Source organism: Chiloscyllium punctatum, chromosome 15, assembly GCF_047496795.1.
Source record: "Chiloscyllium punctatum isolate Juve2018m chromosome 15, sChiPun1.3, whole genome shotgun sequence".
Classification (NCBI taxonomy): Eukaryota; Metazoa; Chordata; class Chondrichthyes; order Orectolobiformes; family Hemiscylliidae; genus Chiloscyllium; species Chiloscyllium punctatum.
In genome coordinates, this window is record NC_092753.1 from 62226426 (window position 1) to 62253985 (window position 27560).

The 27560-nt window shown below is 39.5% G+C and overlaps 1 protein-coding gene across 7 annotated transcripts in view; it reads left to right on the plus strand.

The window, feature by feature from the left end:
- The window catches only part of gtf2e1 (general transcription factor IIE, polypeptide 1, alpha), a 50531-nt gene that overhangs the window by 18375 nt on the left and 4596 nt on the right, over window positions 1-27560 (plus strand). For all 7 annotated transcript variants that reach the window (XM_072585286.1, XM_072585285.1, XM_072585290.1 and 4 more), the window contains 2 exons: window positions 20267-20468; window positions 22933-23162. In XM_072585286.1, coding sequence (XP_072441387.1) covers window positions 20267-20468; window positions 22933-23162 — 432 coding nt within the window. The remainder of the gene's footprint in view (window positions 1-20266; window positions 20469-22932; window positions 23163-27560) is intronic.

Below are 27560 nucleotides of genomic sequence, written 5' to 3' on the forward strand. Positions count from 1 at the left end.
CCAGCTCAGATTCTTGAAGTCTGGTTGAAATACTTGTCTTTGAACAAGATTAAGTTGGCCTCTGAAGCACTTCAGAACAAAAGAGAAAATAATCACTTTTCATGCTTCAATGATGATCACTTAGAGAAGAGAGGGAAAGCAATGCTGGGTAATGGAGGAAGGAAAGTGATCAATTCTAATCGGGTGTATTGTGTACTGATTTCGATGATATAAAATGTTGAACGTTTAGTCGTTAGACTCAAGTATGTTTTGGATTTCAGATGAACATTTCTGATTTTTTTGGTGAACTGTCAGTCTTGATTCTACTTAATTTAATAAACCATTTAAGGAACAAGGGAAGGCTTTTGAGCTCATCAAACCTGACTATCCTTTCAGTTAGGTCAGAGTTATCCAGCCTTTTCATGTGAGTAGCCTCATTTCAATTTTTTTCCTCATTGAAGGGTGGTGAGCAAGCTTTGGAAAAATAAGACATTATAAATTTATGTCACTATTATTAAAACACAGTAAATTTTTATTTGCCATTTTCAAATAAGACTAATTTCTGTAACTGTAATATTGGCTTTATTGTTTGTGGTACCTTGTGTGTAAGCACTCACCATAGTGTTCCCTTATCTGCCCCCATATTGCACTCATTCATATGGGACTGCTACCTTCTCTCATCCTCCATTTCCCTCCTCCCTCACATGCTCACTTATTCATAGTCAGGCAAGAATTGCTCAGGAAATGCTCAGTGTCCACATGAAGCCTCATGTCAGGTCAAACAAGGGCAAAGAAACCTCCCAACTGATTACACCTACTGCTCCCTTAACTGATGACTCAGCATTTTTCTCCATGTTAAACAATACTTGGAAGAACTAAGAGTAGAAAATGCAAGATGCCCTGTGGGTGGGAGATTTCGGTGTTCATCACCAAGAGTGTCTTGGTAATTTCACTACTAACCAGGAAGGTTGGATCTGAAGAACATTGCAGCTGTGCTGGAATCCTGATGAAGGGCCTTTGCCGGAAACATCAATTTTCCTGCTCCTCGGATGCTGCCTGACCTGCCGTGCTTTTCCAGCACCGCTGTAATCCTGACTCTAATCTCCAGCATCTGCAGTACCCACTTTTGCCTGTATTTAATGGTATTGACTTCGATTGATAATACCCTCTATGTTGTATGGTGCTATCACAGTGCTGAATGGCATAGATTTTAAACACATCTAGCAACTCAAACCTGAGCATCTATATGTTACTGTGTATTGTCTACAGCAGCACTATTGTATTTTGCAGAATCTGTAACCTCATTGCCAAGTGTATTCCCTACTCTACCATTACTATAAAATTGTAGAAGGGCATGTCCAGTGCCAGAGATACCTAAACATAAGTTGTCAACCTGGTGAGATTGCATGGGAGTACTTGCATGCCAAGCAGCAAACAGAAATGGCAGAACTGAGCGGTCCCACAACCAAAACCTGTAGTCCTGCCTATTCAGCTGTGGATGGACTTGAACAATTAGCCAAATAACAGGAAGAGATGACTCCACATCTCTCCCCCATGGTCAATGATGGGGGATCCCAGCACGTCAGTGCATCAAAGCCAGAGATACCCAGTGAATGATCAATCTTGGCCACCTCATGAGGAGCCGGCATCACAGATGTTGGTTTAACTCACTCTGACATCTTCATTTGCTTTATCAATGACCTTGCTTCCATTCTTAATGCCAGCAGATGGAGCTGTTCATTAATGATGTGCAATGTTCAGGACCATTTGTGTTTGCTCACTTGCTGACGTAGTCTACATGCAGCAATACATGGTCATCATCGAGGATTGGGCTAGTACGTGACAAGTAACATTTGGACAATGCAAGTTCCATGTAATGACTATCTTGAACAAAACAGAATCTAATCATCTCACCTTGATAATCAGTGACATTACCATTGCTAAATTCTCTACTAACAACATCCTGGAGGTTACCACTGACACTCAACACCATTGTAGAAATGCAGAATGTTGATGTGCATATACAACATCATTGTTAGGCAAGTTCCTGAAGTGTACTTTAAAATAACAATTGCATGATGTGAAGATACAATGCTAACTCAGACTGGAGTTAAAAGCTGATTTGTTTTATTATTTTAGAGTTCTTTGACACCAATCACATGGAAGTGAGTGTTTTTGGGACACTGCACATGTTACTTTATTAAATAGTTGAATAGAGTTCTGAATAGATGCTCTGCTAATAAGGCACGTTTGTCCAATGGCCTGGCCTAAGCACTTGCTTTTAGACCTACTGTGGACAAGAGGGAGTTGTGAATTGAATTATTTTCCTGTTGATCTTTTCAGTCCATGTTAGGACAGAATTTTTCCATTAGTTTGTGTTTCCATTTTAAAGTGTGATGGTGATGTTGACTGAAACTTTTATTGTGAAGTCCAATTTAAAAACTAACCCACAGGGTTTCTTCAGAGTTAATTTTTTTTGTGCTAAAACCAAGAATTCATCACTGATCAGACCGTAGGGTAATGGTTTGCAACATAATTTTTCTTTCTCTCTCTCTCACACACATACTTCCTCTCACACACACACACACACTCCCCACACCTGCTGTCTCACTGACGCATACATGCACACGCATCCATTGTTGCAGAGGGCAAGGAAGATGTTTCAAGGATGTTTTCAAAGTTTCCATGAAAAGGAAGTATCCTTATCAATATTAATCTGGTTCCAAGTGGCCACCCAGTCTGGAGAAAAGATGTCAGTCATCTCTAATACGCTGGAGACGCCACACACAAGCAATGCAAAATATATAAGGAAACCTGGTTAGAGTCTATGAGGATCCAGCATGAGACTACTTTAACTGCAATGTGTTCTTTGGAGCAAAGTAATATTTTTGAGGTATTTGATACAGTATATTAAAATTAAGTGTGGGGGAATGCTAGCTTCCTTAGTGAGGTTATATAGAAAATAATTTATGTTCAGATCCAGATATTGTATACTGAAAAAACCTAGAAGATTGGATGCCGTTTTCCTTGTTCAGGACTTGTTCATGAGAAATACACAGAGATGAAAATCAGTGTTCATAATTCAGTTACCACTAAGAAATAGAGTTGACCCGGAAGAATTGTGCTTAGTCCAGTGTCTGCAGTAGTCCTATCAAAGTCTCATTTTTGCACTAGCCATTTATTGACTTCTCAAGATACAATTGAATATTTTTTCTGCAAACTACAGTTGAAATGATACATTTTGTTTTGAATAGTGGATACCGATGCACAATATTTTGAATTCTTGAGGTGGTAATCAATAGAATAATAGAATCCTTACAATGTGGAAGCAAGCCATTCGGCCCATTGAGTCCACACTGCCGCTCCAAAGAGCATCCGACCCAGACCCACCCTATCTCATTCACTGTAACTCTGCATTTCCCATGGCTAATTCACCTAACCTGCGCATCCATGGATACTGGGCAGTTTAGTTTGGCCAATCAGCCTAATCTGCACATCTTTGGACTGTAGGTGGAAAACCGAGGAGACAGAAGAAACCCATGCAGACATGGAGGACATGCAAACTCCACAAAGACTGTCACTTGAGGCTTGAATCAAACCAGGTCTGTTGCGCTGAGAGGCAGCCATGCTAACAACTGAGCCACCGTGCCATCCTTAAATAATTTAAGCTCATTTCACCTGCCTCAAAGATATAGCAAATCACAACAAAAATAATCTTAATTTAGGAAGGAAAGCAATTGGAAAAAGAGAAAAAATTGCTGTTAAAATAAAACGTGTTCAATTAAACAGCAACATAAATGAACCTCAATGAAAATAAGAAAGAAAAAAAGAAGTGGAAAATACAGAAAGACACAATAGATGTGGAAAATTCAGACGGTACACCTCTATTGTAGATGCATTTTTATTTTAAAGCTTAATTTTTGAGTTTCCGTTCCTTGTGCATGGCTTCCTTGGGCAATGTTTCAGTAAGCAAAGAGGTGATTAAACGGAATATTACAATGATGGCTTTCAATTTGTTCTTTTGTTGATTTAAAAAGGAGATTTCTTAGTGCTGTAATTCAGAAGTGGAACTCAGTTTGGACTCATCTCTCTTTTCATTCTCTTATTCTTTCTAGAACATTTTGGTTTCTACAGCAGTCTGCTTTGGAAATTATTGTTACTTTGAATAGCCAATAGAGGGCAATACCACACTGCTGGTTAGAAAGTATTCTGGAATTTCTTGTCAGAACCTGCATTAGCAAAATAACTTATGCAGTTACTCAACTAAGTAGAAAATATTTAACTCATTGAATCACTTATCTGCATTCTTGACATTTAACTCATTTATACTTTGAAGAGATAAATTTGCAGGGTTATTAGTGAAGAGGAGGGAATGGGACTAATTCGACAGCTCTTTCATAGACTCCTACAGTCACGATTGAATGATTTTCTTCTGTGCTGCATAATTCTATGCACTAACAGATCTTTTGTGGGGGTGTTCAGTGAGTCAGAGGTTTTGTAACAACAGGGATGTTGTGCCTAGTAGTGCTATCAGGCTTCCTCATTTGTCACCATGGGGGTGGCAGTATTGGCGTAAAGAATTTTGGTCCCAGCCAATCACAATTTATGTCGGTGATTTGGATTTGGGGGCTAACTGTAATGTTTCCAAGCTTGCAATGTTCAAAACCTGATGAGAATGAGAGTTGAGTATGCAAAAGGGGTTTTTGACAGGTGGAGTGAATGGGCATGAGTGTAGCAGGTGAAATTATAATGTGGATAAATGTGAAGGTACATATCTTACCCTCTGTTCTTGTTAATAATCTTCTCCTTCTCCAGTTCACTCTGGCATCTATTACCTCACTCCCAGTTCACTTCCCCCAAGTTCATAGTGATACTCTTGTTAAACCAGAACCAATTGTCCTGGGGAGTGGGCCATTACTTCATTTACAAAGGACAGGCATAGCAGCAGTTTTTATTACATCTTCAGATCAGGTTATATAAGCATTATGTGGATTAATATGTACAATCTGCATGCGACTACATAAAAGATGCAGCACAGAAGTAGACCATTTGCTTCAAATAGCCTTCATTTTTGTTCCACAAGAGACTCCTCCTACCACTCTTCAGATAATTGTTTATTTTTCTGAGCACACACACACACACACACACACACACACACACACAAAACCATGGAAAAGCTATAAAAAGACACATTGTCTCTAAACTGGCTGAGGGGACAAAAGCCTCCCACTTTCCAGCAGCTGATCTTGTACCTTGGAGGTTACAGTTCTTCAGGTACAGATTCAGGTCATTTAAGTTCGATGAGCATTTCTCCCTCTGCTGACTTGGGCAGCAAATTCCAGATGGCAAAGATCGTCTGAGTGACAGGTTTTCTCTCATGTCCCCTCTAATCCTCCTAATGCTCCCTTCTGTATCTTGCCCTCTGAAGGCAAGCATTCTACATGCTTTTTTATTTAACCATCTCAACTACCTGTCCTGCCTCCTTCAAGGACCTGTGGACATGCACTTCAAGGGTCTCGCCTCCTTCACCCTTTTTGTTATCCTCGTCTTAATTGTGTATTCCCTGACTTTGTTTGCCCTAACCAAATGCTAACTTCACACTTCTCTGTCTGTTCAACCAAATTAAAAATTGCACAATAACAGGTTATAGTCCAACATGTTTATTTGGAAGTACAAGCTTTCTGAGCACTGCTCATTCAGCAGGTAGCTTGTACTTTCAAATAAATCTGTTGGTCTAAAACCTGGTGTATGTGATTTTTAACTTTGGCACCCCTCACCAGTCCAGCACTGGCCTCTCCACATCATGTTCAATCAGCCATTGATATAATTCTGGAGTTGACAGCCATCCTTTTCGCTGTTAACAGTTTTTTTGACATCTGTAAATTTTCCAATCATGCCTCCCACAGTTACGTTTAAGTCCAAATCGTGAACTTGTACAACAAACAGCAAGTAACCCAACACTGAACCAGTAGAACGCCACTGGAATCTACTCTTCATTCACAAAAACATCCATCAACTATTACATCAAAGAATTGCAGAAACTGGAGATCTGAAACAAAAAGAAAACAGAAATTGTTGGAGAACCTCATTGGGTCAGGTAGCGGAATCAAAGTTAATGTTTCAAGTCCAGTCATCCTTTTTCAGAACTGGAAGCAGCTAGCAGAAGATAGTACTATAGCCAATGAGGGCGTGGAGAAAAAGAGCAAGTGGATAGGTGAACATAGAGCCTAGAGGGAGGGAGAAAAGGGTAGGCCAACAAAGGGATTGTGTGATGTAAGCTAGGGAAGAAGAGAACCTATAGGTAATGATGGGGACTATGAGTAGTTGAAATGGGTTGGTGTGCTGGAAGCAACCTGTTTCATGACAGGACCTGGGATTGTGGACGTAGGTAATCGACATGGAAAAAGGTGTTCATGCTCTAAAGTTGTTAAATTTGACATTGAGCCCTCAAGGCTGTAAACAAAAGATGAGGTGTTGTTGCTCCAGCTTATGCTGAGTTTTGCTGGAGCACTGCAGTCGGCCTGGGACAGAAATGTGGGAACACCGGACTGTGTTAAACTTGGGGTCAATTTTACAGACAGAACACAGTGATAGCTGTATAAAACATGTATTTGTGGTTTGTCTCTCCAGTGTTCAGAAAATGACATTGTCCAGCACTGCTGCCTCATAGCGCCAAGAATCCAGGTTCTGTCCCAGCGTTTGGGTGACTGGATGAGGTTTACACGTTTTCCCCATGTCTAAGTGAGTTTCTGTTGGATGCTCTGATACCCTCCCACGTCCAGAGCTGTGCAGATTAAATGGATTGGCCATACTAAATTGTCCATCGTGTCCAGGGCTATGGAGGCTAGGTGGGTTAACCATGGTAAATGCAGGGTTACAGGAAAAGTAGTGGTCTGGGTGAGATGCTGTTTGGAGGCTCGGTGCAAACTCAATGGGGTAAATGGCCTCTGTCAACACTAGGGATTCTATTCTAAGCAGAAAATGTGAGTTCTGATTGATTGAAGTGCAGCTAAATTGCTGCTTCACCTGGAAGGTATGTCTAGTGTTCTGGTTGGTGAGGAGGGAGGAGATAAATGAGCAAGTGTTGCACTTTCTGTGATTTCATGGGAAAGTGGAGAACCCCCACAGCACCTGATAACCCAGTCTGATCACTTAGGCAGATGTCTGCTTGAACAAAAAGTTTCATGTTGTGGAAACCAACAGCATGCAGGGAAATCTGTACTTCTGGCTTTCCAAACAAAACCCTTCCACTCATGAAATCTGCGGTAGTCAACGTTTAGGTCATTGCATTATATCTTTAGACAGTTAACAGTTAGGTTAGGTTAGATTAGATTAGATTAGGTTACTTAGTGTGGAAACCGGCCCTTCGGCCCACATCGACCCTCTGAAGAGCGACCCATACAGACCCATTCCCCTACATTTACCCCGTCACCTAACACTACGGGCAATTTAGCATGGCCAATTCACCTAACCTGCACTTCTTTGAACTGTGGGAGGAAACCAGAGAACCTGGAGGAAACCCATACAGACATGGGGAAAATGTGCAAACTCCACACATACATACTTAGTTAAAAAATCTTGATTCAGTAATAAAATTATGGAAGATTGTCTCTTAACTGTGTCGACGAAAGGAGTCAGAGAGATGTACAGCATGGAAACAGACTCTTCAGTCCAACTTGTCCTTGCTGACCAGACATTCCAATCCAATCTAGTCAAACCTGCCAACACCCGGCCCATATCCCTCCAAACCCCCCTATTCATATACCCATCCAGATGCCTTTTAAATGTTGCAATTGTACCACCCTCCACCACTTCCTCTGGCAGCTCATTCCATACACGTACCACCCTCTGCATGAAAAGGTTGCCCCTTAGGTCTCTTTTATTTCTTTCCCCTCTCACCCTAAACCTATACCTTGTAGTTCTGGACTCCCACTACAGGGAAAAGACTTTGTCAATTTATCCTATATATGCCTCTCATGATTTTATAAACCTCTATAAGGTCACCCCTCAGCCTCCAATGGCTTGTCAAAAACTATAAGAAAAAGTAAACCACATGCTAATATGAAGTAACTAAAATGAGCACAGAATGTCATGGATTTCTCAATGGTGTTTGAAAATACATGTTCACTAATTTTTGTGACAGTAAAATATGACAGAAATTTTGACAGTGGCTGTGTTATGGCCTAGTTTTAATGTGAAAATGTTTATCATTTCTGAAATTTATGGGTAATCTTTTTCTTTGCTGTAGCTTAGCCCCACGGCTGTAATTTCTTTTTGAAATTTAAGATATGTTTCAGAGCTGGACATTTGCACAGGATTATCATTGTCAACATGCAGAGCTCCTAAAAATCACCAAGCTCTACAAATAAGTGCCGTAATAGTTTTCCCTCCTCTTATTTGGCTGATGACCATCTGTACCTTTCTTTGAACAAATTTTCAAAAGGATAAAGTGGATGAAAACACAGTAGGTAATCTTAACATTTTGATATCATTAGCTACTAATTAGCGCACTTTAACTAACCGTGATTTAGTTTAAAACACTGCAAGTTTACCCTCCTGTAAGATGAATTTAAATGTCAAATCCATCCGGTACCAGCTGCCACATGAATCGGGAGAAGCTGTCTAGGTGGCACAAGGAGACAATTGGTAGGATCATCTCTGGTTATTTCCATTGAGGCATATCTTATGGAGAACGTGGCTGCTGATTTAATTAGATTTCAAGAGATAAGCAATAACTGCAATTTAATTGTCCTTTCTTTCGGAACCTTCTTTTTGTTTGTAAACTGTTCATCCCTGTTGTTACCCTTCCTGTCTTCCGCCATCCCCCAGACAAAAGCAACGATATCCTTAATTCCTAGTGGCAGCGCAAAGGATCATGTCAGTTATAGAGTCATAGAGATGTACAGCACGGAAACAGACCCTTCGGTCCAACCCGTTCATGCCGACCAGATATCCCAACCCAATCTAGTCCCGCCTGCCAGCACCTAGCCCATATCCCTCCAAACCCTTCCTATTCATATACCGGTCCAGATGCCTTTTGAATGTTGCAATAGTACTAGCCTCCATCACTTCCTCTGGCAGCTCATTCCATACACGTGCCACCCTCTGCGGGAAAAAGTTGCCCCTTAAGTCAGTTTTAGATCTTTCTCCTCTCGCCCTAAACCTATGCCCTCTTGTTCTGGACTTCCCCATGCAGGGAAAATCCTTGTGCACTTGTCCTATCCATGTCCCTCTTGATTTTTTGCATTTTAAGAATTTTAGGGTTAACCCCAGGCCTTTCCAATAGGATCAGGGTTAACCCTAAGGCTTTCCATAGGTATGTTAGGAATAAAAGAAAGATGAGAGTTAAATTAGGGCCAATCAAGGATAATAGTGGGAAGTTGTGTGTGGAGTCAGAGGAGATAGGGAAAGCACTGAATAAATATTTTTCGACCGTGTTCACTATAGAAAATGAAAATGTTGGCGAGGAAGATACAGAGGTACTTGCATCTAGACTAGAAGAGATTGAGGTTCACAAGGAAGAGGTATTAGAAGTACTGCAGAGTGTGAAAATAGACAAGTCCCCTTGACCGGATGGGATCTATCCTAGGATCCTCTGGGAAGCAAGGGAAGAGATTGCCGAGCCTTTGGCATTGATCTTCAAATCATCATTGTCTACAGGAATAGTGTCTGAGGAGTGGAGGATAGCAAATGTGGTTCCCTTGTTCAAAAAGGGTAGTAGAGACAACCCTGGTAATTACAGACCAGTGAGTCTCACTTCAGTTGTTGGTAAAGTGTTGGAAAAGGTTATAAGAGATAGGATTTATAACCATCTAGAAAAGAATAATCTGATCAGGGACAGTCAGTACTGTTTTGTGAAGGGTAGGTCATGCCTAACGAATCTTATTGAGTTTTTTGACAAAGTGACTAAACAGGTAGATGAGAGTAAACCAGTTGATGTGGTGTATATGGATTTCAGCAAGGCGTTCGATAAGGTTCCCCACAGTAGGCTATTATACAAAATGCAGAGGAATGGGATTGTGGGAGACATAGCAGTTTGGATCAGTAATTGGCTTGCTGAAAGAAAACAGAGGGTTGTAGTTGATGGAACATGTTCATCTTGGTGTCCAGTTACTAGTGGCGTACCGCAAGGGTAGGTGTTGGATCCACTGCTGTTCGTCATTTTTATAAATGACCAGGATGAGGGCTTAGAAGGGTGGGTTAGTAAATTTGCGGACGACACTAAGGTCGGTGGAGTTGTGGATAGTGACGAAGGATGTAGTAGGTTGCAGAGAGACATAGATAGGATGCAGAGCTGGGCTGAGAGGTGGCAAATGGAGTTTAATGTGGACAAGTGTGAGGTGATACATTTTGGACGGAGTAATTGGAATGCAAAGTACTGGGCTAATGGTAAGATTCTTGGGAGTGCAGATGAGCAGAGAGATCTCGGTGTCCATGTACACAGATCCTTGAAAGTTGCCACCCAGGTTGACAGGGTTGTTAAGAAGGCATACAGTGTTTTGGCCTTTATTAATAGAGGGATTGAGTTCCGGAACCAGGAGGTTATGCTGCAGCCATACAAAGCTCTGGTGCGGCCACACTTGGAGTATTGCGTGCAGTTCTGGTCACCACATTATAAGAAGGATGTGGAAGCTTTGGAAAGGGTGCAGAGGAGATTTACTCGGATGTTGCCTGGTATGGAAGGAATGTCTTAAGAGGAAAGGCTGAGGGACTTGAGGCTGTTCTCGTTAGAGAGAAGAAGGTTGTGAGGCGTCTTTATAGAGACATATAAGATAATCAGAGGGTTAGATAGGGTGGACAGGGAGAGCCTTTTTCCAAGTATGGGGACGGCAAGCACAAGGGAACACAACTTTAAAATAAGGGGAGATAGATATAAGACAGATGTCAGAGGTAGTTTCTTTACTCAGAGTAGTAAGGGTATGGAATGCTTTGCCTGCAACGGTAGTAGATTCGTCAAGTTTAAGTGCATTTAAGTCGTCATTGGACAGGCATATGGACGTACTTGGAATAGTGTAGGTAGGATGGGCTTCAGATTAGTATGACAGGGTGGCGCAACATCGAGGGCCGAAGGGCTTGTACTGCGCTGTTATGTTCTATGTTCAAAACAAACTAAAGTTAACATCAATTAAACATTATTTAAGTTTTCATACAATAAACTATAGAAAAGTAGTTGATTGATGACTATATGCATCCAAAAACCCCATGTGATAGCTCTAGATTACGCTGTACTCTCATTAGGAATGTACGCTCATATATGAAATATTCCATGCTTCTTGAAGCTGTTCTCCCTCTTCCACCAGACTGAATCTTCCAGTGTCCTTTCTAGAGGGAGGCGGGGGGTGTGGCAAAGCCTCTTCAATCTTCTGAACACTGTCAAACTTGAAAAGGTTCACAAAAGATTTACAAGGATGTTGCCAGGGTTGGAGGATCTGAGCTACAGGGAGAGGCTGAACAGGCTGGGGCTATTTTCCCTGGAGTGTCGGAGGCTGAGGGGTGACCTTATAGAGGTTTACAAAATTATGAGGGGCATGGATAGGATAAATAGGCAAAGTCTTTTCCCTGGGATGGGGGAGTCCAGAACTAGAGGGCATAGGTTTAGGGTGAGAGGGGAAAGATATAAAAGAGACCTAAGGGGCAACCTTTTCACGCAGAGGGTGATAGGTGTATGGAATGAGCTGCCAGAGGAAGTGGTGGAGGCTGGTACAATTGCAATGTTTAAGAGGCATTTGGATGGGTATATGAATAGGGGGATTTGGAAGGATATGGGCCAGGTGCTGGCAGGTGGGACTAGATTGGGATATCTGGTCGATATGGACGGGTTGGACCGAAGGGTCTGTTTCCATGCTGTACATCCCTATGACTCTATGAAATAGATTTCAGTAGCAAGTAACTTTCTGGCAACTCCTTGTTCTTGAAATTCTTCGTAAGACTCATCTTTTCAAACGGGGAATCTCGCCATACCTGAATTTCATTTAATAGTTAAGTATAATTCATAAGAATTAAAGGGATTAAAGAATGTGGGGAGAAAGCTGGAACAGTGTACTGGTAGATAATTAGCCACAACCATATTGAATGATGGAGCAGGCTGTAAGGACCTCTCCTATTTTCTAGATTTGGAGGTGTTGGGAGGTGTTGAACTGGGATGTACAAAGTTTAAAAATCGCACAACACCAGGTTATAGTCCAACAGGTTTATTTAGAAGGACTTTTGGAGCACTGTTCTTTCATCAGGTGGTTGTGTCCTACTTTCTATGTTTCTCTGTACAGCATTATGTGATTGAGCATACACACTTGGAGTCTGAACAACGTTCTTGCTTATTGATCAAGAATGTAGACCTTCAGAGCCCCTTAGGAATATCTGAAATGATTTCCACAGTTCGGCTTCACTTCAGCCTGAAAGTATTTTTCCCCTCTCTTGCAGTAATTCCATAAACAGACCAGAAACTAGTTTTGTAAGTCTGAAGAGTAGGAGGGAAGCTCTAATTAACCTTTTCATTACATTGACCTGTCCCACACAATCCTATTAATGTTTAAATTGAATCCTTAATCTTTCATAATGCTTTTGCATATTATTTATCCCAGCACATTAAACTGTCTGTCTGTTTGTAAAGGGATAAGCAACTGTTACACGTATTCCATTACTACAAATATTCCTTTTTTCAAAATTTTGCCCATATCTTTGCCCACTTCATGCAGACTTTCAAATCTAGTTTGTGTGCAAGAGTCTTGCAGTCTTACTGAACTGTTTGTCCTATTGATGGAATAGTAGCTCTACTTGGATTATTTGGTTCAGTTTGCTATTTCCCTGGCAATCCTGACATTTCAGTATCCATGTGGCGCATACTGGTTCTGAGATGCCATGACATGCTGGTGTAATCATACTGTCCAATTGGATATTGAATAATACACTGTCGCAATACAAAAAAAATCCCCTTAATGCTTCATCTTGATACATGTAAATTATCACCTTAGTGAAAGAGTGTGAAAACAAATTCTTGGCTGACTATGAATAAAGTATCCAGGCAAATATGTCAAAGTTATAGAACCTTGCATTTCTGAAGGAACCAGCATTTTAGCAGAATAGCTAAATACCTCCTGTTCAAACAGTTCCATTCCTCTTAATTTAGCTAGTTCCTTTTAAATGTTACAATTGAATTTACTAGCATTACCTTATCAGAGAATGTATTCCAAATTGGAGTACCTAATGTGATAGCATTTATTCTCCCACCTCTAGTTCTTGATAATTGCTTTAATTTTGTATCATCTACTTGCTGACCTCAAAATTGAATCCTTGCATCTAATTGGTAGGCAGGTGCTGACTGTGGATGTCAGCAAGCTGCCAAAAAAATCACATATTTTGAAGCTACACTGAAAAATTAAGGTTTCTGTTTCTATTCGGGAACATGTGATAGGCAATATTCGGTAATTTGTTATTTGCTCTGTGTGTGCGCTCTGTAGAGTAAATAAATTTAGAAGGTGATAAAACATACCCCTGTTGCTGATGCGACAGCCATTCTGCATTTAGAAATTGCTTATTTGTCTGCACTTGCTCTGCAGTAACAACAGACCAGTAAAATCTAATTTTCTATCTAAGCTGATGTCATTGATTCCTTACCATTCACAAGTATTTGAAAATGCAGCAGAGCTCAGCTGAAATGCTTGAGATTGAATACCCAGGTATTAGACTTGAGCTCTAGAACCTACTGAAATAATTGTTACCTTGTTTTGTTTATAGCATGTTGAATAAATTTGTTTCATAATAATAACTAAAATGTTCTAATTATGTGGCATTAAAATGTTATGGAGCAGTTCTTCATTTGCTGAAACTGAACATCCCTATTTATCATTTAAACACAGCATCCTTTCTAAAATCAAATAGCACATTTTTTTGGTTTTCTCCATTCCTTTGCCAAATGAGAGTACATAGTTCTACACAAAGTTATATTTTTTATTTGCAGTTGTACTGGAGCCCAATTCAGGCTACATCAAACTTGTCTAAATTCAATTTCTGTAATGTTGCATTGTATTTTGTGATTGAATTGGAATCTGTCACCATATCCATGTGAGCAAAGAGTCTTGTGGCTTCATGGTAGTATTCCTACCTCTGAACCAGAAGGTCTGAGTTCAGTCTCACCTACTAGAGATGTCATAACCTATCCAAACTCGTTGATTAAGCAAAATATGGTGTCCACACAACACAACTCCCAGCAAGAAGCATGAATTTGGAAGCTGAATTTCTTGACCAATATCATCTTAGCTCTTCATACAAACATCCTTAACTTTAATGATACTAAATCACTACAGAGAGGCAGGACAAAATAAAGGATGACTGTTCTAGGTTCATCCATCAATCCCTGGCAATGATGAGTGTTTTATGTATTTTCTAATCAATCTGTTTCATCTATTTTCTAATCAAGCAGCAGGTGGGACTTAAACTTAGGGATAAGGGCACTACCACAGTGCTACAAGATCTGTCAATAGGATGAGTTTATTAGAGGCTATATTACTGATTTATATCAGTGCATAACATGATAGGTACAGTTATATATTTTCTGATCAATGTGTTCAGAGATATTTAGACACTCTTCTGGAATAGATGAGACCCACACCTTCTGACCCAGAGATAGTGATACTACTACTGCTATACAAGTTTTTAAATATTTTTAATCTACCTGTTCAATCAAATTATGACACACCTTTGGACTGGGTTCAAGTTCTCAGGCCTTTCAGCTCAGAGATAGGGACACTATCACTGTGCCTCAAGAACCACACATAGAATGAGTGTCTTAGAAATTTTCTAATGTTGATATACATCTCTGGACTATGTGGAATTGAATCTGGACGTCTGGCTCAGAGGTAGGGATATTATCAATATTCCACAAGAGCTCATACTGTATCTATTTATATTCAAAAGTGCTCTTGCCCACAACTAAAGGGCTTCTTTCCCATCACTAAACCATCTGTAGTACTTTTTATCTATTATCCACCAGCCCAAATCACTGGTGTTTCCAATTGATCAATTTACATGCAAAGCCTGATAAGGGCTTAGAACAACATTCTATTTCCAAACGTTGTCTGCATAATTGTAGCTCTACACAGGTTCAGAGTGGTACTTCTCAATTCTTTTAAAAAATTAAACTATCCAATCATGTCATTATCCACCTCTGAAGTTGGTGGGACTTAAACTTGGGTGTCTTAGTTCAGCAGTAATGACTCTACCTTTGTGCCACAAGAGCCCACGATGAGAGTTTTATAATCTCTAACTTCCTGTTCAGAGATGTTATTAGACACTTTTGGAGCAGATAGGACTTGAACCCAGACCTCCTGGGTATTTTCCAATCAGCTTCTCCAAAGTTGTTATGTCTTAAAAACTATTTTCTAATCAACCTGTTCAGAGATGTTATTACACCCCTCTGGAATAGGTGAACCTTGAACCCAGGTCTTCTGGCTACCACTGTATCACAAAAGTCCCCAAGCTGAGTGTTTTAGAATGAATTTGTTTAATGGAAGCAGCTGAGATCCTTTTTCTTGGCATAGTCAAAGCTGCCTTGAAGTATCCAAGGTTTTGAGGTATACTCTTTCCATTTTCCCAGAAGTTGGGATTGCTAGAAATTTCACTTTAAGGACACCAATTGGTATTTTTAAGGGATTCTACCTCCATTAGTTAATGTTGAACATTTCAATGTTCTCTGAAAATTTTATTATTATACTATAAGAAGTTTATTTTATATTTGAGAGACTGAAATAGGCTACTGCTGGTTTGTCCAAAATGTATGTCACTGATGTGCAGCAACAAGACCATACTAGAGAGGAGAAAATTCTCACCTCACCACTTTCCTAATATCAAACAGCCAGACTGACACTCACATGCACAGCATGACCTGTCATAAGCTTGAGTAGCAAAAATATTGTTTTAACAAGCAACAGTTGATTAGATATTTCATACTAAAGGGGCTGGAAACAAAGAAAACCGGCTGAACATGGAATCCAAAATGGAACTAGAAACCACCCCATTGTTTCTCTTAGGAAGATTATTCTTCTCACTAATTGCAGCGAGACAATTTTGTGGTGACAAACCGAAGTGGATGTAGTTGGACTTGTAGGTAGTCCAGAGGATTTTCTGCCCTATGTTGTCTGCAGACAAAAGCTTTAAGACTCATTAATGTTGAGCACTGAAGTACTGACCCTCTGTTACTAAAAACATCAAACGCCCCTATCCGCTGGTATTCTTTCAAATTGTCCTGGTGAATGCATGATGAAAAGCTTTGACGAAACATTTTTTTCAGCAATACTTGAAAGTACTGTTACTGGATCTTGTGAAATTCAAGTTTTGTTTGCACTTAAAATTGCTAGATGAGTGTGTTGTACTGATTCCACTATCTAAATGGAATGTATATGCATATCTCATTGTGCTTGTGTATAAGCATGTTCAATGCAAGCTGATGGGTATTTCAGATTCTTATTATTTTAGAGATACTGTTAGAGTTGTAGCTTAATGCAGTTTATTCTTTATGCTGAGACTCTCCAGATGGGAAAGAAGCAGGATTCTCGGCAGTCTGGGTTGCATGTCTTGGGGTTTGTACCATCTGTTTTCCGTCCCTCTCACTTTGTTATGCACATGAGAAGGACTGATGCTTTCATTCCTGTGGAGAGCAGCATCAAGGGGAGCTCTAGTACGTGCAGTGTCTTCATTTGACAAATTCTGGCTCTGTCCTAAAATAAATGAAAGACAGATGGCAAAGTGTATAACTCACATCCTGACAGACTAATGTGACCTGTTATCTGCTGGTCTTAAGTATAATGTTATACATTCTAAGAGCTTTAAAAGGCTGATTGAGAAAAATATTCTATTTTTCCTCTTAACTGAAAGCCATTTTCAGCTTTCACCATGAATGTATTATTTCCATCCTGCTTTGTAGTTTCACTGCACTTCATGTCAATGTGCAAAAAGCTGCTGTTTTGTATTGTTTTGTTTTCCACATTTAAGTTCTCCAGAAATTTGCTAATAAATTTGGTAGTGCTGAAATTGTTTACTTCAATGATGATCAAGTCAACAAAAAGTTCTGTTCACTGCCAACAGCCAATTAATATTATAATTACACAATTTGGATATATTTCAGTAGATGCAGTATTTCTCAATAACTGTATCTGCTCTGATTCATGTGACAAGAGGAATGTAAATGTTTCATGAATAGACCACAATATTATTCTAGAATATGGGAAAATAAGATGAACAGAGTTTTCTATTTTTCTGTGTCCTCTCGCAGTCCTTCTTGAGACTGCAGTTTAGGATTCAATAAACCCACAAACATAGAGGAGAATAACTGTGTTTATGTTGCCTGTCTAGCAATGGCTTAATTTTAAAATTCTGATCTCTCTTTATAAATCTGTCCACAATGTTGCCCCTCCCTAGTTCAGTAAATGTCCAACTTCACATTTCTCTGAGATATCTGCACTCTTCTAGTTCTTGCTATGGAATATCTTGCTTTCTCCAATATTAGCAGCTAGGTCTTTGCTCAATAGGTCTTAAGGTCTGGAATCGCATCTCTTAAACCTCTCCATTTTGCATCCTTCCTTTTCGATATTTCTTAGGACCTACCTTTTTTTACCCCTCTAGGTGAAGATTGAACTTGTGGCCTCCATATTCCATACACACCTAAACTGTTCAGACACATGCAGATCTGTAATAGTTGCACTTGAACCCAAGTGTCCTGGCCCAGAGGTAGGAATGCAACAACCATGTCACAAGAGCTCTCAAGAACGTACCTATTTGACTAAGGTTTTGACCATGCCTTTATGTTACCTTTTGAGGCTATTTTGCATTGCTTTATAATGCTGAACTGAAGTATATTGTGATTTATGCTTATTTATCAAGTTTAAACATAGATTTGTTTTGACTTGCTCTAGTGTTACACTCCAGTAAGAGGTGGGGAGAGGAATGTTTTGTACATTCAAGATTGTGAGTAGCAACATCTGACTGTAGAGCCACATCCTAAATTTTAGGTACACCTTGAGCAGTAACCAAGGTTTTGAAACCTTTGAAACTTTGATCGTCACCTCCACACCCCCTTTCTCCCTCCACTGATGTTTTAATCAGTGGCTGGTAACTCTAATAGGCCTGAAATAGACTGTTGTATGACAAAGCCCAACAGTACCAGCTGCTAGAAGACTTTACACGAGTATATCCTATAGTGGCACATACAACAATTAAAACGACGTGTGTTTTAAAAATTCAAGAGTATACAAATAGTCACTTACTAGTATGGAATTTGAGCATTGCTGAAAAAAGACATGTTCTGTTGAAGCTTTCGTCTTGCACTTGTCAGGACGGGTTGAGGTGTTGCCATAGAAAATGCACCAGTTAATGACAACTGACAGTTAATTGCTAAATTTAAAAAAGTAAACAAGGCAGGTTGACTCTGGTTAAGATATTTCCTTGAGAAATGAATGAGAATACATATCACCTATTTTGTTGACTTGAAACAGATGAAATGGATATACTGTGCATCATCTTTCTCACTGCAGAGAACAGGTTATCTAGTACTAATATGTTTCTTAGAGTCATAGAGATTCACAGTACGGAAACAGGCCTTTTGGTCCAACTTGTCCATGCATACCGATCATCCTAACCTTATCTAATCCCATTTGCTAGCACCTGGCCAATATCCCTATGAAACCTCCCTATTCATATATTCATGCAGATGCCTTTTAAGTGCTGTAATTGTACCAGCCTCCACCACTTCCTCTGGCAGCTCATTCCATAAAAGTGCCATTGTTTTGACCTTTTTTTTTTCAAAGTTCCAAAACAATGCAACAACATATAAAATAGTAATTGCTGCTCTTAGAATTTGAGGAAATCGTCTCCAACTCTGAAAATACCTCAAAAAGGAGAAGCTCTTACAGCGACAATTTTTTCCTGTCCTCCATCTTGAAATACCCAGAATCCAATTTCTTGCTTTATTACACAAGTTTATTGAGCGTCCAATTTATGCAAGTGTGACAATGTGAGCCCACTGACAATTCTGTATTGGATGTCAGCATAATTCTTCTCTCATTTCAGATTATGTTCTCTAATAACATTCTAAGCAAAGTCTCCTCTCTTAAAGTCCTAAGAATTGGAACCCCATCTCTTACACTATGCTGTAGCCATGTATTGATCCTCTCCATCTTCCTGTTCCTACTCTTGCTAGTGTATGTAAGCAGTAAGCTAGTGATTACTAACATTGGGGTCCTAATTTTTAAGTTCCAGTGTAGATTCTGAAAGTTTGACTGTCGATCCTCAATTGCTGTCCTCTGTACCGACATGTTCTACAACTTCTAGCTCACTCCTTTCCTCCTGCAGCATATTCTATATCCTCTTCATGATATCATTTATTCTGGCAGAAAGTGAGGACTGCAGATGCTAGAGATCAGAGCTGAAAATGTGTTGCTGGAAAAGCACAGCAGGTCAGGCAGCATCCAAGGAGCAGGAGAATCGACGTTTCGGGCATCCTGAAGAAGGGCTGATGCCCGAAACGTCGATCCTCCTGCTCCTTGGATGCTGCCTGACCTGCTGCGCTTTTCCAACAACACATTTTCAGCATCATTTATTCTGGCACCAGGAAAGCAACACACGTGCTGGAGTCAGCCTGACTATGACAGCTACATTTCTAATCTTTGTAGTTGTTTTCTGTTGAATTCTTTGACCTTTGGTTGCATGGTTTAAACTGCAATCCTTCAACATGTCATCATTCCTTCGCAGCAGACTCCAGTATTGAGAAACTATTGAATGCGGCATACACATCAAATACTTCTGTATTGCTTGTTTCTTCCTGAGCTTGCAGATTATCTTTTTGGAAATAATGGAATTATTATGGAATAAAATCAGCTAAAACCTTAGGTGCAGATGTAAAGAAGTCAAACATTAAGTAAAAGCAAGGAAAGCAGTATGAAAAAGAGGAAACTGCAGGATTTAGTTTTTGAGTAATTAGCCATCTATATTTTTATGGCTTTCAAAAGAAGAACCACTCATGTAGCACACCTCAACTCTTGAAGCCTTCAAGACTGCTGACTTGATATCATTATATGTGTCCTGACTCTCCTGATTTATTTGTAACATCATGTTCTCTTGATCTGTGAACAATGTCACTGGATCCACTGTTTCCCATTGATGAACTTCAGCATAATTATCAGAAGCAGAAAAACAAGTGGTACAGAAATTTTTAGAGTTAAATTTTTAATAATTCACTGACATCATGGCATTCATAATGTGGTGAATGTTAATAGCAAATTCTTTTCTGTCCTTGTAGGAACATTCCGATGCACCTTCTGTCACACTGAGGTGGAAGAGGATGAATCTGCATTACCAAAGAAGGATGCCAGAACACTGTTGGCAAGATTTAATGAACAGATTGAACCAATCTATGCTCTACTGCGAGAAACTGAAGATGTTAATTTGGCCTATGAAATCCTGGAGCCAGAACCAACAGAAATTCCGTCGCTTCGGGCAAGGTTAGCTTGGGATTTAAATTTTCTTTATAGTTTTATTTTATCAAAATAAAAGTGATTTATAAATCTTGTAAAGGTTGAACTTTAAGCAGCTCTTACTTATGAAGGCTGTACTTTTGACTCATCTCCCCACATAATCAGACTCTCTGTACTATAAATCTGTTATATTCATAGCACAGTATATGAATATCATTAGGTTAAAAATTAGGAAAGTAATTCAGCTGAAAGTACATGTATAAGACTGACTTTAGTGGCTATCATCATCCTGGTTTAGTATTTCTTTTTAAATTATATGCTAATTTTTATTTGAATGTTTCAGTATGTTCAAAGCGCTACGTGGCAAGATTTTTAAATAGAATCTTGTGTTTAGTCACTTTAATTTGGTTAGTTCTGGGTTCAAATTCCATTCCAGGGTTTAACACACACCAGTGCTAAAATTCCAGTGCAGTTCTGAGATAGTGCTGCATTACTAGAGGTGCCATCTTTCAGGTAAAGTGTTAACCTGAGGCCTTATCAGTCTGTTCTGGTGTAAAAGATCCCATGGCAGTATTTCGAGTAAGAGCATGGGAGTTGTCCCTGGTGTTCTGACCCATATTCAAAAGCATATTAGCTGTTCATTAATACATATCTGTTTGTATGGATTTGCTGTGTGCAAAGGACTGAAGAAATGCTTACAAAAGTGATCACTGTTTAAAATACTTCATTGACTGTAAGTTATTTGAGACCTCCAGTGGTCATGAAAAGTGCTATACAAATGCAATTGTTTCTTTCTTTGATTATATAGGCTGATAAGTTTTATCTAATCATTCCATGACACCTAGTTATGTAAATAATGTGTCTTTGAGTTCTTGTCTGCCAGCTATCAAAACAAATGGAAAAAAAAAGACCATTTGGCCCATCAAATCTTGTATGAACTTTATGCTTTGCTCACAATTTTGCTTCAGTTCATAGATAGTGCAGACAAGTCTGTCAGAGCACAGTGTAGATATGAGACATCTGTAGAAACTTAAAACTATTATAGTAATGCTATGTACTCCCTTCCTGACAGCGCTGAGAGTCTACCACATGCAGCACTTCAAGAAGGTGGCTTACTACGTACGACCTTTTCATGGGAAATTCTGGCCTTGCCAGTGAGGCAGACATTCCCATAAAACAATTGAATTGAAAATTGGGATTTTTTTTTTAACAGTTCAATATGAAGTAGTTATGAGTTCTATTTTGCTTGATGTTGCTTTTGTAAATCATCATATTTTATTTGTTCTGTTTCAACTTGAAGAACATCTACTTACCACTTTCCTTCATTTTCTTAAAAATCATTTTTCTGTTGATTTGATTTTGTCAATCACTGCATTAGTTGCCTTTATAGATTTTCAAGTTAAGGTTTGGAGAGCAACCTAATTTGCTTTCTTCAATCTACCCAGCATTTTCATCCCTCTGTAAGAGATTGCCATCTTCTCAAAATTATCCAACCAAAGATTTATGGAAGTTCTGTAAAATCTTTTATCTTGTTGATCTGCTCATTGCAAAAATTTGAATGTTTTATAAACCTAAGGCAGATATGTTCCAGGTATATAATATTTTTTATTTCAATATGTCTTCAGTATCTTATGTTTGTGAATTTTTAGCAGGTCTTTTGCATTTCACAATTTCACATTACCTATTATCATATCTAATTCTAAATATTCCCTTCACCTTAACTTTCCCTCTTGTATTCCACTGTGTAAGCTTTTAGCAGTTCTGTTAATCAATCTATTTACTCATATTTCCCCCTTTCCCTAAATGTCCATTGTTCTTCTTTGTGCCATTTATTTATTGGCTTGGCTTAATGAATAGCATACTTAACCCTGAATCAAGAAGCCACAGTTCACACTTCACTTTTAAGATTTGAACGTGTAATATGAATAATTCTTCTAACCTTTCATTAAAATATTATGGGGACTTTTCTTCCAATTTGATCAGGAAAGTGTAAGAATCCACAAGAGTTTTTAACCAAAAGAGGAAAAATATTCAGGTTTTATCTGATTTTTGGTAATTTAGTTGAAAACCTGTATGTATTATCAATATTAATTCTAATGAATCATGTGCAACTGAAGCACATGCATTTCCCTTAACTTAATCACTGTTAAGGCAGTCAGAACAGCATTACAATTCAAATCAAGGTAAAAATAAATGCAATTTAATTTTTTTTTAATCAGTTCATGATTGAACACATAAAGTGAAAATGAGCAGAAGTCAGAAAATAGCCTGATTGTTAAAGGCATGCATTTTTCAGCAAGAACTGTTTAAAAATTCTATACATGGAGTCTTTTTTTCTAGGCTCAATTTCTTCAACATGACACTAATAAATGGACACAGGTGCAGCAGCATAACATGTTTTTCCATTTGTTTTTCATTCTTTGTTTATACATTTCCTTGGACTGTTTGTTGTATATTTATAATTGGTAATATTTACTGACTTTCTTTTCAGTCAACGAGCACTTGGTGCTGGCAGTGGAGCTACACACCTTCAAAAAGAATCGTGGGCAAACAAAGGACCTACGTATGAGGATCTCTACACTCAAAATGTCATCATTAATATGGAAGAACATGATGCTCAGCATAAAATGGTATCTGATGGCAAGCCAGCTAAAGAGAGACCAATCTGGATGAGGGAGAGCACTGTCCGAGGAAGCTTTAAGGATTTAGAAGAAGTGGAAGGTGAGATATCTGTTTGACTTTGTCTTTTCTTCTGATTTGTTTGCAAATTTATCAGTGAGTACTGACTGTACTGAAGCATAGAATGTGGCTTGTTTTAGCTGTTCAGTGTAAGGATTACGCTTTGTTAGCCAATTCTTTTAAACTTCCGTATTAATTTTTAAAGATATTTTTCAAAAAGTATGTAAGTTATTCGAAGCTAAGAGTCTTCAGTATTGTGTTACAAAAGTTAATGACAAATAGGAATCCAGCAGCTTTGTTTATAATTATAGTCATTCATTGGATAAAACATAAAAGAGAAAATGCTGGAAAATCTCAGCAAGTCTGGCAGCATCTGTGAGGAGAGAAAAGAGCTGACAAAGGGTCAGTAAGCTTTGACAAAGGGTCAGTTAGACTCAAAATGTCAGCTCTTTTCTCTCCCTACAGATGCTGCCAGACTTGCTGAGATTTTCCAGCATTTTCGCTTTTTTGGTTTCAGATTCCAGCATCTGCAATAATTTGCTTTTATCCATTGGATAAAACATAATGGCCTGGAAAATGGTGTTCCATAAATTATGCTATTTTATGAGTGAAGTCAAACATGGCTCAGTGCTGGCACTCCTGTCTCTTTATCAGAGGTTGAAAGTTCAAGGCTCATGCTCTAGTGCAGTACTGAGACAGTGCTACACCGTCAGAGTATTGCTTTTGAAATCCCTGGCGTGTCAGAGGCTGAGGGGTGACCTTACAGGTTTATAAATCATGAGGGACATGGATAGGGTAAATAGACAAGGTCTCTTCCCTGAGATGAGGGGAGGACATAGGTTTAGGATGAGGGGGAAAGATTTAAAAGGGACCAAAGGGGCAACTATCTACGCAAAGGATGGTGCATATATGAAATGAGCCGCCAGTGGAAATGGTGAAAGCTGATACAATTGCAATTTTTAAAAGGCATCTGGATGTGTATATGAATAGGACAGGTTTAGAGGGATATGGGCCACTTGCTGGCAAATGGGACAAGATTAATGTAGGATATCTGGTCAGCATGGAAGAGTTAGACCAAAGGGTCTGTTTCCTTGCTGTACATCTCCATGACTCAATGTGGCAAAATTTTCAACACAAGGAGAATACTTTGTGCAATTAACTGCTGCATTTCCTACATTATAACAGTTATCACAGAGATTGATGGAGTGCTCTATGTCTCACTCTAATCCCACTACTCTAAAGGCCTCCATGTATGTTTAATTGTTTTGCTCGATTCCTGTTATGGCAAATCATCTGCTTTCTTTAAACTTAGAATGAAAAAGTCCATCAACCATTTAAAAAATTAATTTATCGTAAAACGAAACTTATTTCACTCAGATGCAAGACTAGTTTTATCACACTTAATTTCTAATGGGAAAATATAAGCCACTTATACAGAGCACTTTTGTCCAATAAATCTTAGTTCTTGGATACAAGAAGTATACAGTTTGAGATGTTTAGATGGCTGTCAGTCTGATCTTGCACAAAGACCAATGTCGCTAAAACATGCAGTTTTCAAAATGGACCTTTGCAAACTTTATTCAAGAAATAAGGGTGAACACTTTCAGAGGCTCCTAATGCAAGAGCAGCAGAACCAGGCTTCCAATTATCACACTAGACCCACAATGAAGGTACTTGATAGAAACAGGAGAGCTGAACTGGGAAGCTTTCTTTCACTTTGACTTTTCACCAGCTACCCCATTAAATCATCAAAGCTGAAACTGGGACCCAATAGTCATAGTCTGAGTCTGTGGTTTCTATTTGAAAAAAAAGCAGCTATCAGAAGAAAAATGTCTTGATCAAAAGAGTTCCAATGTGCTGTGTTGACCTCATTTAAAAAAAAAACAAATCAAGGTATCCCCAATCCTCCAAACTTAAGCACATTGAAGTAATACGTAAGGGGCAGCATAACCTCTCAATGTCTGAAAGCATTTTATAACCTATGAAATGCAGTCACTATAATCTGTAGGAGGCATGAAAACCAATTTGTGCGTACCAAGCTCCCACAAACTGCATTATGCAAATGGACATATAAAATTGTTTTAGTTTTATCAACAGAGGAATAAATATTGATAAATATTAGGCAGGATACTGATGGAAACTCTTCTCTTTAAAATATTAATGGGATCTTTTATATACATCTGAGAGGTTTAAAATTTCATTTGTAATATATACTTCCATTTGCACAACACTCCTGTAGTACTGTACTAAAGTGTCCACTTAGATTTTCATGTTGAAGTCTTTTGAAGTGGGACTTTAAACTCTCAACCTTTTGACTCTGAGGTGAGAATGCAATCAACCGAATCATAGCTGACACTGAAAGACTTTTAAAAAATGAACTAATTGCATTAGTATTAGCTTGATCAGTATTAGCTTGAATCATCAAATTTTAACTTTCAAAGCCGTGTTGATAAGGTGGCAGCATCAGCAATGTTGAATTAAGTCTAGATGGTGTGGCTGCATTTATCATAAGGGGAGTAGTACAGCAGGCTAAAGCCTTTGATGTTTAGATTAGATTCCCTACAGTGTGGAAACAGGCCCTTCGGCCCAACAAGTCCACACCGACCCTCCAAAGAGTAACCCACCCAGACCCATTCGCCTACATTTACCCCTGACGAATGCACCTAACACTATGGCCAATTTAGATAGCCAATTCACCTAACCTGCACATCTTTGGATTGTGGGAGGAAACCCACGCAGACACAGGGAGAATGTGCAAACTCAACACAGACAGTCACCCTAGGCAGGAATCGAACCCGGGACCCTGGTGATGTGAGGCAGCAGTGCTAACCACTGAACTGCCGTGCCACCTTTGTGATAGTAAACAGCTTCTTCAGTTTCAGTATGGGTGTCTTGTAAACCAGTGGTGATCATGTTGGGTGGCAAGGCATCCAATGAAGTTTTGTCTGGGGTTGATAGGCCCTCAACATTAAATTACCATAAAAGCAAAGAGTTGCTCAATGTTGAGACAGGTGATTCAGGGTGACTGGGATTGCACAAAGCAGGAATTCAGAGTGCTTTCATTTTCTTTTGGAATTTCATCTTATGGTATATATTTGCACATATTTAGCAGCAAACGAGTTAAGAGCACTTACTGGCCATTCAGCCACTCGGTCCTACTCTGCCATTCAGTAATCTGATAGTAAATTCAAATCTGCATTCCCACCTATGCCTGAAAGTCACATTTGGACCCCATGGTTGTTCTGTGTGTCTGGATGAAGAGCAGGTTGTTGAAGGTAAAGACGTTGTGGTTGAGGATCAAGCAGATGAGTTGTAGGATGGTGCCTGGAAATTGGCAGTTGTTGGTGTTGAGTACTGAGGCTCTTGCAACAATGCCATCATCATAGTGTTTGCTGGTGTAGAGTGGAGAAACGTCCATTGGGATGAGGAATGTTCCTGGTTCGACTGGTCTGTCGGTGCTGAGTTTCTCTAAGAAGTCTGTAGGGTCACAATAGAAGCTGCAGGTTCCTTGTACTTTGTGTTTCAAGATGCCCTCAACATAGGCAGAGAGGTTCTCACACAGGGTCCCAGGACGCCCGTAAGCCAAAAGATAACCTCACGATGTTGCACTTCTCTAGCTTCCATCCTAAACATGTTAAAGAAACCATCCCCTACTGTCAAGTCCTGCATGTACACAGGATCTGCTCAGACAAGGAGGGACGCGATGGACACCTAAAGATGCTGAAGGACACTGTCATAAGATCAAGATATGATGCTCAACTCATCAATTGCCTGTTCCGACATGCCATAGCGAAAAACTGCACTACCTCCTCAGAAGACAGACACAGGACATGAACGTCCAATATTCCCTCACAGCAGATAAACTATGCCATTTTCTTCGCTGCTTTCAATATATCATTGACGACTATGAATATCTCTCCAAGAGCATCCCTGCATCTCCACTTCTCACCCTCAAACAACCGCCAAACCTTAAACACTATCATTCACAGCAAACTCCCCAGCCTTCAGGACAACATTGACCACAATACCAAGCAACCTTGCCATGGCAATCTCCGCAAGACGTCAGATCATCAATACGGACACTACCATAACATGTGGGAACACCATCCACCACATACACAGCAGATACTCAAGTGACTCGGCCAGTGTTGTCTACGTCATGCGCTGCAGGCAAGGATCCCACGAGGCCATGCAGATGCTGTGACAACAGATGAATGGACACCACACAACAATCACCAGACAGGGATGTTCTCTTCCAGTCGGAGAGCACTTCAGCATTCAAGGCTATGCAGCCTCTGTTCTTTGGGTAAGCCTCCTCTGAGGCAGCCTTTGAGATACACAACAACATAGAATTGCCGAGCAGAAACCGATAGCCAAGATCCATACCCATGAGCTCACTCATTCGTAATCTTGGGTTCATGGCTGGCTACATGTAATCCC